Genomic DNA, 12,538 nt, shown 5'->3' with positions numbered 1-12,538 from the left:
TAAATCACATGTAACACCATATGTGGTAGCCCATGAGCATCGATGTTTCCATGACAACCATATTCATTGTAAATGTAACAATTTAGAACTTGTACCGCAACATATGTACCTAGGTCTTATAATTGACAGCAATTTCAACTGGAAATCACATATTAGCCATATTTGTAACAAGTTAAGATCAATAGCATGTAAACTTTCAATTTTAAAATACAAGCTGCCATATCAGATAATAAGAATGATGTACATGTCAATTGCCGACTCATTGATAGGATATGGTATAAGTAAAGTAAAGTAAAAGTAAAGTAAAATATGCTTTATTGCCAAAATAAAAATGACCTTACATACTTAACTTATTCTACATTATAACTAATTATGAATAAGTTACATTATACTTACTATTTTAGTTAAAACAAGTTCTTCAATAAATTAAAATTTTCTTTTGGCAAATGGTGACATGCTCAGCATAAGTCGACGGAAAACTGGTTTTCGATCGACGCTGTTTTTCAGCATGCCCCAGTGTGTTTATTTAATTTACAAGATCCTTACAGTCTAACAGAGGTGCCTTGTAGAGTAAACTACAGAACTAAAAGAAGAATACAATTTCATGCACTTATTTCATAATCTTTAAAAAAAATAAAATGAAAATAAATAAAACTTTTATAAATAAATCGGTATGTGTAACTGAGAATTTTGAATGAGTAGATAAGTACGAGGGCGATACCGAAATGATCGGGAATAGAAAAAAGTACAAAGATATCAAACATATATTATTACATATATTATAAACATATATTATTACAAAGTATTAATACATAAAGTATTATTACATATATTATTACATATATTATTACATGTATTATTACATATATTATTACAAACATATATTAGTACAAAGATATATTATTTACTTTTATTGTTTTTCAAAGTAGTCTCCGTGACATTCAATGCACTTTTTCATTCGATTAAACCAATCATTGAAACAGTAATTCCAGTCTGAAGTGGATACTGTCAAAACAGCTGATTTGTAAGCTTCGACCGCCTCTTCTGGGCCGCTAAACCGTTGACCACGTAGCATATCTTTAATTCTTGGGAATGTAAAATAATCATTGGGGCTCAGATCAGGGCTATACGGAGGATGGTCCATCAACTCCACGTTTTCCATATTTAAAAACGTTCTTGTTTTGCGAGCGGTATGAGAGCTTGCATTATCGTGGTGAAGGATTATACGACGATTCGGGTTAGTTTTACGAAGTTCTCTTACGACTTCCGGCAAACAAACTGTTGTGTACCATCAGCAGTAACCGTCCTTTGTTCTTGTAATGGAATCGTAGCCACATGGCCAGTTTTCGATACAAACGAAGCGACCATTTTTTTCGACACGCTGCGTGAGCGAATAACTTTTGTTGTTTTGACCTCACCTTCGAAGACCCAAACTGCCGATTGATGTTTTCTTTCGGGCTCATATGAATAAATCCACGATTCATCACCAGAGACGATATTGTAGACAGCATTTGAACTGCCTCCATTGAACCGTTGCAGAGCAGATCGACACCAATTAACACGAGCCGACTTTTGTTCCTCGGTCAAACGGTGGGGCACCCAGCGCGAAACTAACTTCTTGACACCCAGTTCTTCATGTAAAATGGTTTGAATGGCTGTCATACCAATGCTGAGAGAAGCCCGAATCTGCTCGTATGTCACATGTCTATCTTCTTTTATTAACTGGCGTACAGCATCGATGTTATCTTGTGTTACCGCTGTTTTTGGCCGACCAGTAGAAGGGACTGTGGTAAGAGAGGAACGTCCACGGCGAAACTCAGAATACCAACGATATATAGTCGTTTTACTTGGTGCTTCAAGTTTATAAATAGAAACAAGCTCGGCGAGACATTGTTCTTGAGATAAACCTCGACGAAAGTTGTGAAAAATTATTGCACGGAAATGTTCCCGCGTAAGCTCCATTTTTTACACCGACTTGTCAAATTCAAATGGTCAATACTCTTTTATTTTTTACTTTTTTTAAAATTCGAAAATGGAATTATGTTTGAAAAAACACTACATTTGATACACCAAAAAGGTTTCACTCTAATTTATTCCTAAGTATTCTATTCCCGATCTTTTCGGTGTAGCCCTCGTATGAGTTAGATAATGTTTTGTGTATGTATATTATAGTTTTAAACAATGGAATCAGTGTTATATATATAGTTTTAAACAATGTAATTATATTATGCAAATTCGGTGCTTTATAATATGTGTTGAAGTTTGTGTGAGTGAATTTTGATGAAAGTGTGTATTTTGCTGTAGGGATTGTATACTAGATATTTAAAAAAAATATTAAATATTTAAAAAAATATATTAAACTGAGATAAATTAATAAGATTGATTTGGGTAAGCACTATATTTAGTTTAATTTCTTTTCAAAATTATATGTTATATTAGCTAGGGATATTTGTTTATCTAAAATATATTTTTTCATATTATTTTTGAATGATAGATATGTCATGGCGGTTTGGATAGGGGGTGGTATGTTGTTCCAGATTTTGGACGAGGCGTATTTAAAGGATCCTTTATAATTCTTTGTTTTATGCTTGGGGCAGGATATCATTTTACGGGCTTTACTACGCGTATGAATACCATGCGATTCTCCTTGCCACTCAATTTTATTATATAAGTATTCCGGCTTTTTATTGCGCACTACTTTATAGACAAGCCCGGCTAAATGAAGTTCCCTGCGACCTTGCATCTTTATAATTTTTTTATTGTTTAGATACGGTGTGATATGACTACGCTTGGGAATCGTGAAGCAAAACCTAGCACATGCATTTTGCACACGTTGTATTGCACGGCTGGTTTTTTCTAGCAGCCTAGGTCCGTATACTACATCACAATAGTTAAATATGGATAGAATTAAAGCTTCCGTTAGCATGATCCTTACTTCTTCAGTTAAATAGCTTCTAATACCGTATAAAACTTTTAGACGGAAAAAAGCTGTTCTTATTTTTTGGCTTATGTGCTCCTCGAAACGTAGTTCACTGTCCATCAGTAAGCCCAGATTCTTTGCGTGATTAACTCGCTCGATCATAATGCTATTTATTTTTAAGTCCGGTGCATATTTTATAATTTGTTCACACTGTCGTTTTGTGCCTAAAACTAGGTATTTAGATTTTTTTGGGTTAAGGACTAGTGCGTTTTTTTTTGTCCATTCATAAATTTTCCCTAAGTCCTCATTTATAAGCTGCACAGCTTCTAATGTTTTTTGGTGCTTAAAAGAATAATAAACTTGGGTGTCATCCGCGTATAAATGAATTTTACAATGTTTGATGTTTTTTATGAGGTCAGTTGTATAAAGAATAAATAATAAAGGACTTAGTATTGATCCCTGCGGGCATCCTCGTGGTATGATTTTCTGTTGTGATTTTTTGAGCTCTCCCTTACCATCCTCGGTAACAACAAACTGTGTTCTATTACGTAAGAATGAACTAAACCAGTCGCGAGCCGCATGTGAGATGCCATAATAGGACATTTTTGCCAAGAGGAGCTCAGCACTGATACAGTCGAACGCACGGGAAAAATCTAGTAAAACTAGGATGCTACCATCACCTACATCAGCTGACACAATTATATTGTCTGTTACTTCAGCTAGGGCAGTAGCGGTGCCATGCTGCGCACGGAAACCTGACTGAATAGCTGGTAGAATAGTTGAATTTTCAAGGAATTTGGTTAACTGCGTACAGACCACTCGCTCTATAATTTTAGACATAACCGGTAGTATACTAATTGCTCTTAAATCATTGAGTTGCTTTACCGATGATGATTTTGGTAGTGGCTTTATTTTAGCGACCTTCCAATCACCAGGAAATATTTTATCATTAATAGAAACATTTATTATGCGTGTGATGATTGGAAGGGTAACTGGAAGGGTCATTCGCAACATTTCTGCTGTGACTGTGTCCCAACCTGCGGCATTTGTTGTTATTGCACGTATGATTTTAGAAACTTCATCCATGTTAGTGTTATGCAGATTAAAATCGTCTGATCCAAAACGGTTTTGTTTATAATAATTTAGCAAATTTTCATCTATATTGCTGTCACCCGGAACATCCAAAAAAAAATTGTTAATGTCGTCTGGATTATTTAGATTAGGTGGAATATCTGGCAAGGTTGAATTACCAAGAACTGATGTCTTTTTAAGATACTTCCACATTTGTTGTGGCTTGTGTTTGTTTTTCTGGCAAGGTTGAATTACCAAGAGTAGCTATGGACGAACATTTTCATCTGATATTCAGCTAATTTACAACATCCAACTTAGACTATTAAAGTTAATTGTTCCCACTCGTATGAATATTCAATTTGAAGGTGACGATGCAGGCCTATTTCGTTACTGTAAAGTAATTTGTGTCCATAATAAAATTAAAATAGCAACCATTTTTGAAGAAATTTGTAAAGAAAATACATTAAAACGTAGAAATCGGCCCGCTCAGTTACGAAAACTAAATTACCTCTCAAGGTACGTGTTACCGCATTATAATAACTTCTATGGGAAAAGAAAATGGGAATATATGTTGTCAAAATCACTAAACGAGTTACCTACAGAAGTGCTAGACAGTCTAGATACAAATAAAAATAAAGTAAAACAGATCCTAAAACAACACTACCTAAATGTCGATTATTGATCAAAAGATTTTAGGTGATATTTAGAAATGTATTTCAGACAAGTAACTATGTATAAGTTAACATAAGTCGTGCGAAAATGGATCGTAGTATTTGATACTGGGATCCATTGTCGCATGACAAACAGCTATATAAGTCAATATTAAATTGTGATTTCTTTTTGTATGAACAGCGATTCAGCTACCCCCATATAAACCTCGCGGTTTTCAAGGGGTGGTTTTTGTAATAATTATTGTACTAACTTTTTATGAAAGTAAACAAAGGTCTAAAAAAAAAAAACTTTTTCGTCAATGCACAGTGTTTTTTTTTTACTAGCCATGTATATGTCGCAGCCGGATCGTATAATCCGCCGTATTACATTATGGCTAGCCGCATTACAAGACAGGGCCTCTTTGTAATGCGGCGGATCAACGTTTAGCCGTATTGAATATGGCTGAATGAAAATGCGCCGGATTGTATTCGACATCATACGTCATTCAATATGGCTGGCCGTTATGTAATACGGCGAGAGATTAGCCGCCGCATCAAAAGATTTTAGTTTCGTTTTTTTAATACTCGTGACGCTGCTTGACATAACAACAATAATGGCGTTGGATACAGATATTTGATGATGATTAAAACAAAGAAATCGTGTTAAATATGTTAGTAAACAGTGACTTCAAGAAGAATTTTCACGTGAAATTAAATAATATCTATTCCGATCAATGCGGAACAGTGAAAAACGTACAAAAGTTATAACGCACATCAAAAAGCTAAAGTGACCATGGATTCTGCTGGTCGGCGGATTTCCACACAGTATTACTGAGTCAAAAAATATAATTGTGGCCGGCAAAGATTATTTGATCTTGAAGAGACTGCGACTAGGCAAACGTAGTGTGGGACGCCCTCCGGCTAGATGAAATGACGACTTACGAAAGGTGGTTGGTTATGATTGGATGTGGAAAGCTATAGATAGTGTGCTTTGGGAGAGGCCTACGTCCAGAAGTGTGATGATGATGATGAAGAATAATAATTTCGAAGATCTTACAATCCGAGTAGTGCCCTTGAACAGTATTTTGATACTTTAACGGAAGTCCATATGATAGCATATTTACTCTATTATGATTACAAAATGTTTGACAAACTACCGAAACCGCAAAATTCCTTCAGCAGTAATTTCATGGACATGGTCACCCTACAATTTAGTAGTAGTACGATGCGGCTAAACGTGGGCCGCCGTAATGAAGAACGTATCGAAATGACAATCCGGCTAAACGTTGATACGCCGTATTACAAAGCATCCCTGTTTTGTAACGCGACTAGCCGTAATGTAATACGGCGGATTATATGATCCGGCTGCGACATATACAGTTTGAAGGTTTGTGAGCAACTAAGAATATGATAACGTACCTATAGACAATCCATGCTCCCTACTCGATAAGTCATGGTCAAGCAAGATCAGTCTACACTATCTTAGAAAATTCGGTATGCGGGATGGCCTCAGTCGAGTTTATTGCAGGCAGGATAATAAAACGACAAAAAAGCACACAGCTGCGCTGTTTTAACTAAAAAGGTACCTACTGATTATTACTCAAATCGCTATGTAGAGTGTATCAATGTATGGAAAACAAGCTAAACCAAACAAAACCAATTTATTTCGACGATTTAGAGAGTTTGTCGTTAAATCGAGTGACGTTAAATAGAGTTTACACTGTATATACTTATGTACCTTGATAATATCTGGAGTTCAGAGTTAGTGAGGTCCCCGCGTCCCCCGCAGCCCCGCATAGTCAGACACATTGCCACAGAGGAACAATACACTAGACGTTGCGCTCAACTCCCCGTCTCCATGCTGACCCGCATGGGGAGTGCGAGTTTTTACTCCGTTAGAATAGCGGCGAGTAAACGCGAATTTGTGTAGCGCGAGAGAGTCGCCACCTAGCGGTACCCAACAAGCAAAATGGTCGAATAAGGGCCCATTTATAGCACTTAAAATCGAATAAGTATTGATTAATGGCTGAAATTTTACTAGATTGTGCCATAAAAGTGGTACAGCTATTAATAAGCATTTTTATCTAATTTGCGCTGTAACAATGTCGAATACACATCTACTCGACCTATATAGCCCGTTTATTCGACATTTCTATAAAAGCTGCTTTATTTTATTTAACGCACACATTAGTGCTGAAAGAGAGCTTTAAGAGTTATTAATTCGCTTATTGATTGTTCAGGTTGCTATTATAGAACTATTACTCATCATTGTATTATTTGGATCTAATTTGCTGAATAAAAGATTTTATTTTACTATACTGCATCATTGTAACTCTTATAGCTTCATTAATCGACATTTCGAATAAAAGCTTTCAAATAACTGTAATAGCTCACATACTATTTGAAATGCTCTTATGGCACATTAATTCGATAAATAATTCAGTAACAGCATTTTGGTTACGTTTATACAGTTTATAGTATTTTAATGTGACAAGCAAATAAATAATTCCATTGCACATTCATTTTTTTATTACGTGATAAAATGGATTACAAGTCATGGAAATTAAAAAAGAAAATTAAAACAAAGATACGGAAAAATTCAAACTAAGGTTCAAACAAAGTATTTGTCTCAAAATTCGTCAAGTGCGATGGCCGAAACGTCAAGTGGTTCCGTTGTTCCACAGAAAACAAATGAAGAAATCGTGGGCCTGGTGTCTCGATCCATAAAACATATCCTCCCTTCTCAATTGTCTGCACAATCTTGAAAACCATTCTGGAAAAAAAGCGTGATTAGTATCTTTTCTGCTTTATTCAAGTTGTATACTTGCTTGCTTTGCAATCAATCAATCACTTTTAAATGTTTGCTATATTCTATTCTGAAAATCAATGTAATAAATTTTTCATCGTGTGAAGAAAATGAAGTTTTTTTTTTATAATTATATAGTTGCTAATTTATCATTAAGTATGAAATTAAGCAAATATGAACCAATCGTTAATTAATTACATTTAATAAAATACATCAAATGACATTCACCCCAACTCGGGTTAGTCAAGCTAAGGATTTTGCATTGAGGAACCCTAAATTTATTTAATGATGGCTGCTTGTTTTGCTATTAGTGCAACATTGTAACTATTATTGCATCAAAAATCGATTAATAGTGCTGTAATAGCGATATACGAACAAACATGGCTATTATTTTATTTTTATAATTTATTTAATTAATTTTGACCATATTTACTATTTTTTAAGAAACATTTAACGTAGCCCTTAAACATATGTTAAAGAATTCCTATTACTTTATCGATAAAGTTAAATGCGCCTAAGATTTTTCGTATACGAATGTGTAAAATGCAACAATAGAAATTGCACTAGTAATAACTCATTTAGTTATTAATGGAGACTTACTTACCTTTATGCTTTTGTAATCAGTCATTACGATAGATCAGTCACAATAATCCACAGATTTTCTTCCATATATTTTTCTGCAACAGTGTGACTAAAATTCAACTAAATAGTGGGGAAAAAGTAATTTTGTTGCATTTATCCCACAAAAATGAAGAGTTGTAGCAACTCGACAGCTATTATTCTACTTATTAGTCGATTAATGAGCACCACATCGCTGTTACTGCACCCTTAGTGTAGAAGCTGCAACAAAATTGCTATGACAACCCTAAATTGGGTAGGTACAGTTTACTTTTACTCGACTTTTAAGCTACTATATAAGCTTCTTGGTTACAATCACTCGACTTTCATAGCACTGAATTGCTGTATAATTTGTGCCCTTTTCGCGTCGAGACAGCGCTGCCGTGACCATTATTCGACTAATTACGGGACTTTTACAGCACATATTAGCAAAACAGGAACGTGGCCGCTACCTTTATTGCACATATTTTTGCTACTTGGGTATACGCGCTGCACTAGCTCCGCACCGTACAAATGTCGATTTTCACTGCTCAATCGGTTATGAAAAACACACCTAGCCCTCAGTTAAGTTGCCGGGGTGCGGGGACGCAAGGGCAGCAAGTAACTACGTTGTTCTTAAAACGCCAAAAAAATTTATCGCATTCTATAACACTACTACAAATAAACTCTCTAACGTAGGTATTTATTGATTATTGAGGTGAAATAAACAATAATTAATCCTGGTACTCATACTAGGTATATTGTAGTCTTTAAAATTATATAGGTAGTTACTGTCCAATATTTTATTCACATAAGAGTAATGACAAAACAAGCTTTGAATGAGTAGCTAGTAGCCGCCGCAGACGCCGTGTCCCGGTCGTCGGTGCACACATGGCGGCGTACAGTTGACGGCGAGCTGCGAGCGCAAGCGCTGAGCTGGACAGAAGCCAGGACAGTTGCTGAGGACAGGACGGCGCGGCGCACTCTTGCGAAGGCCCTCTGTACCACCGCGGCACTAGCACAGCAACAGGTACCACAAATATGAAAACAACAAACATCAGTATTAGGTATACCATAGTGATATTTATTTAAAATATAGAACCATTTAAGTAGTAATTTTAACCAAGCGATTAATGACATTTTATACTGTTCCGAGGCTTCCAATGGAGCCGGGATTTCAGGCATCTCGGTGTACAACAGGACGCTGTCCTTGAGCAGCCGGGTCACTCAGTAGTGAGTCACACGTGACGGCTACAGACGGCGCCGCTAGAAAGCGACCGTCCGCGCCGATGTCAGAATTGCAACTGAGGTGGTTAGTGTAGGTGGAGTCGCTTGTATGTGGGTGTAGGAGAGCGTGTCGACAACGCGGCCTGTGCGTCGCCGGCGCTGCCTGCAGTGAGGGGACAGGCGGAGGCCGAGCCCTCGCCCGCAGCGCGCCCCACTGACACTCACTGACATCCCGCTGTTTCACGCCGTGTCATGTACTATGTTCCCTCATGTTTCCCGGATATTACATTTTTTCCGACGCATCAGAATCATATGCCTGTGATGCAGTGTGAAGTAACATGATGTGCCTCTTAAGACTACCTTTACGGCAAAATGTTTTCTTGCAAATGTCACACTGGAATTTCTCGCCTGTGTGAAGTAACTTGTGGCTCGTCAAATAACATCTTTGGCTAAATGTGTTCGTGCAAATGTCACACTGGAATGGCTTTTCGCCAGTGTGAATTAACTTGTGGCTCTTTAAATTACTTCTTCGGTTAAATGTTTTCTTGCAAGTTTCACATTCGAATGGCTTTTCGCCAGTGTGAACTAACTTGTGGCTCTTCAAATGACTTTTTTGGTAATATGATTTCTTGCAAATGTCACATTCGAATGGCTTTTCGCCAGTGTGAACTAACTTGTGGCTCTTCAAATGACTTATTTGGTTATATGATTTCTTGCAAATGTCACATTCGAATGGCTTTTCACCAGTGTGAGTTAGCGTGTGTCGTTTTAAAGCCAATACATATCTGAATGTTTTGTTGCAAGTTTCACACTGAAATGGTTTTTCACCAGTGTGAATTAACTTGTGGCTCTTCAAATTTCTTCTTTGGGTAAATGTTTTCGTGCAAATGTCACACTGGAATGGCTTATCGCCAGTGTGAACTAACTTGTAGGTCTTCAATTCACATATTCGGAAGAATGATTTCGTGCAAATGTCACATTGGAATGGCTCATCGCCAGTGTGAGTTAACTTGTGCCACTTCAAATTAGATCTTCGGTAGAATGTTTTCGTGCAAATGTCACACTGGAATGGCTTTTCGCCAGTGTGAATTAAGTTGTGTTTATTCAAAGTGTATAGGTTACTGAAGGTTTTATTGCAAGATATACACTCGAATGGTTTTTCTTCAGTGTGAACTAACATGTGCTTTATCAATTTACTTTTTGTGTTGCATGTTTTCTTGCAGGTGTCGCACACATATGCCTTCTCAGGTGGGTAAATTATTTGTCTATGTGTCAATACAAGAGAAGCCGGGGCTTTAGTTGAGTGAGTGGTCTCGGTGTGTGTGCTCGTGTAATGTTCACTATACGCTTCAGTGGTGGGGAACAACACTGCACACTGAGCACAGTAACAGTTATGGTTCAATAGAGTTGTATAACAGTTTGTTAGAATAATTTTCGCTCCCAAACATTTTTCCATTTCAAAATACTGTTTAGTTATCCTCATACTTCTGTTTTCATCAGTGTATATTGACACTGCCAAATCTTGATCATTGTTTGTTTTGTTGTTAACAACATTATTAGAGTCGCCTGGTGCATCAATTTCTCGTTCTTCGTCAGACTCATCTACTTGTATCTTGCCAAGTATAATCCTGTTCCTGTAAAATGGCAATTCATTTGGTACAACATTCTCTGATTCCTTCTTGATTTCAGTATCAACTTCATGAAATTTTGTCAAACTGTTCCCCTTGACAGTTATTGTAACATCCATGTCAGTACACAGGTGGTCAGGTTTCACATCCAGGTCTTGAGTGGAGCACTCGGTAGGATGATCCCCACTGTAGACTGTTAAATTGTGTAGATTATTTTTGTTTTCATTTTTCTTTGGTACTTCCGGCGTTGTAAAGGATTCTGTAAGGTACAATAAAGTTTAGTTGGGATATATATAATTAATGTGTTTAGGGTGTGATATGAATGAAGAAAGAGTAAATATTCTACTTTTTAGTTTACAACGCTAGAGTCGGTCTGTGGTTTGTCACTGCTGTGAAAATATTAGCCAGATTAGTGTTAGTTTCATTCAATTTTGTTAAGACAGGGATATGTCAGCCACTGGATTAGAAGTACAGTCAGCTGCATAAGTAGTAACACTTTTGAACCTTGTCAAACTCACCAACTTCCTGTTTGTTCATTCAACCATTGTCGTTTTGTTTAGTAGGTAGTTTGATACGGTACAAAAGTGTATAGCTACTTATGCAGCTGACTGTTCATGCACATAAATATCAAAATGTATGAAAACCGCATCGACCATATTTTTGCGGCCGTCTCGCTCGGCTCCCTGCTCGCCGAAGCACCAGAATGTGATGTATTTGTGGATAGAATGAGTTCTCTGATGAATGTATGCAGGGGAATGTTAGAGAGAAGTGTGAGTGCTATAATTAAAAAATAAAAAACCGACTTCAAAAAACCACTAAAATGTAAGTAATAATTTAAGGTTTACACAAATTATATGTGACAGTACAAATATACCTAAGCAGGAACTGTTCTTTTTTGATGTTGGTGCAGTGACAAAGTAATCTGAAGAAATATGGCACCAACTTCAAAAAAGAACAGTTCCTGCTTAGGTATATTTGTACTGTCACATATAATTTGTGTAAACCTTAAATTATTACTTACATTTTAGTGGTTTTTTGAAGTCGGTTTTTTATTTTTTTAAATTATTATTTTATTTTATAGTTTTAAGTTTATTTGCAATAATTTTTAATCAAAAGTAAGATGCAAATGATACCAAAAAGTCCTACTAATCAATACGAATCATTCAAGCCTAAACACGAGGTAGTTGCTATATACCGTTGAGGAGTTCCCTTGACTGCCTTCCGTTTCCATCATCAGATCAGCTCAAGGTCACCATCATATTTTATTGTTATAAGAACTATATTTACGTTCTTAATTTCATTAGAATCGGTTAATATGTGTCCAAAATGGAAATTCATACCCTGTTTTTACCCCTTTACCCACCCTTAGGGGTGAGATAAAATTCTGAAAAAAAAATGGGACCACCTGGAAGCTCAACCCAATACAACAAAAAAAGAATTTTCAAAATCGGTTCATAAACGGCGGAGTTATCGGTGAACATACATAAAAAAAAATATAAAAAAAAAAAAAAATATCCCGACGAATTGAGAACCTCCTCCTTTTTTTGAAGTCGGTTAATAACTAAATAAATATAAATATATGGGGACATCTCACACACGGCCATCCGACCCCAAGCTAGGCAGAGCCTGTATTATGGGT

General features: G+C 36.4%; 3 protein-coding genes across 13 annotated transcripts in view; 1 reads left to right on the top strand and 2 right to left on the bottom strand.

Moving 5' to 3' along the window:
• Nucleotides 1–12,538, bottom strand: part of LOC119693291 (zinc finger protein 1 homolog) — a 538,991-nt gene that overhangs the window by 233,282 nt on the left and 293,171 nt on the right. The window lies entirely within an intron of this gene.
• The window catches only part of LOC119693302 (zinc finger protein 62-like), a 159,265-nt gene that overhangs the window by 52,415 nt on the left and 94,312 nt on the right, over nucleotides 1–12,538 (top strand). The window lies entirely within an intron of this gene.
• The window catches only part of LOC119693357 (zinc finger protein 681-like), a 77,417-nt gene that overhangs the window by 16,661 nt on the left and 48,218 nt on the right, over nucleotides 1–12,538 (bottom strand). For 7 of the 8 annotated variants that reach the window (XM_048623961.1, XM_048623958.1, XM_048623960.1 and 4 more), the window contains one exon: nucleotides 9,108–11,158. In XM_048623961.1, the coding sequence (XP_048479918.1) occupies nucleotides 9,555–11,158 (1,604 nt within the window). In that variant the 3' untranslated portion in view covers nucleotides 9,108–9,554. Of the gene's footprint in view, nucleotides 1–9,107; nucleotides 11,159–12,538 lie in introns of those variants that run through there. The other variant, XM_048623957.1, reaches the window with a different exon arrangement.

Source organism: Plutella xylostella, chromosome 11 (assembly GCF_932276165.1).
Source record: "Plutella xylostella chromosome 11, ilPluXylo3.1, whole genome shotgun sequence".
Taxonomy (NCBI): domain Eukaryota; kingdom Metazoa; phylum Arthropoda; class Insecta; order Lepidoptera; family Plutellidae; genus Plutella; species Plutella xylostella.
This window is presented reverse-complemented; position numbering and strand designations above follow the sequence as displayed.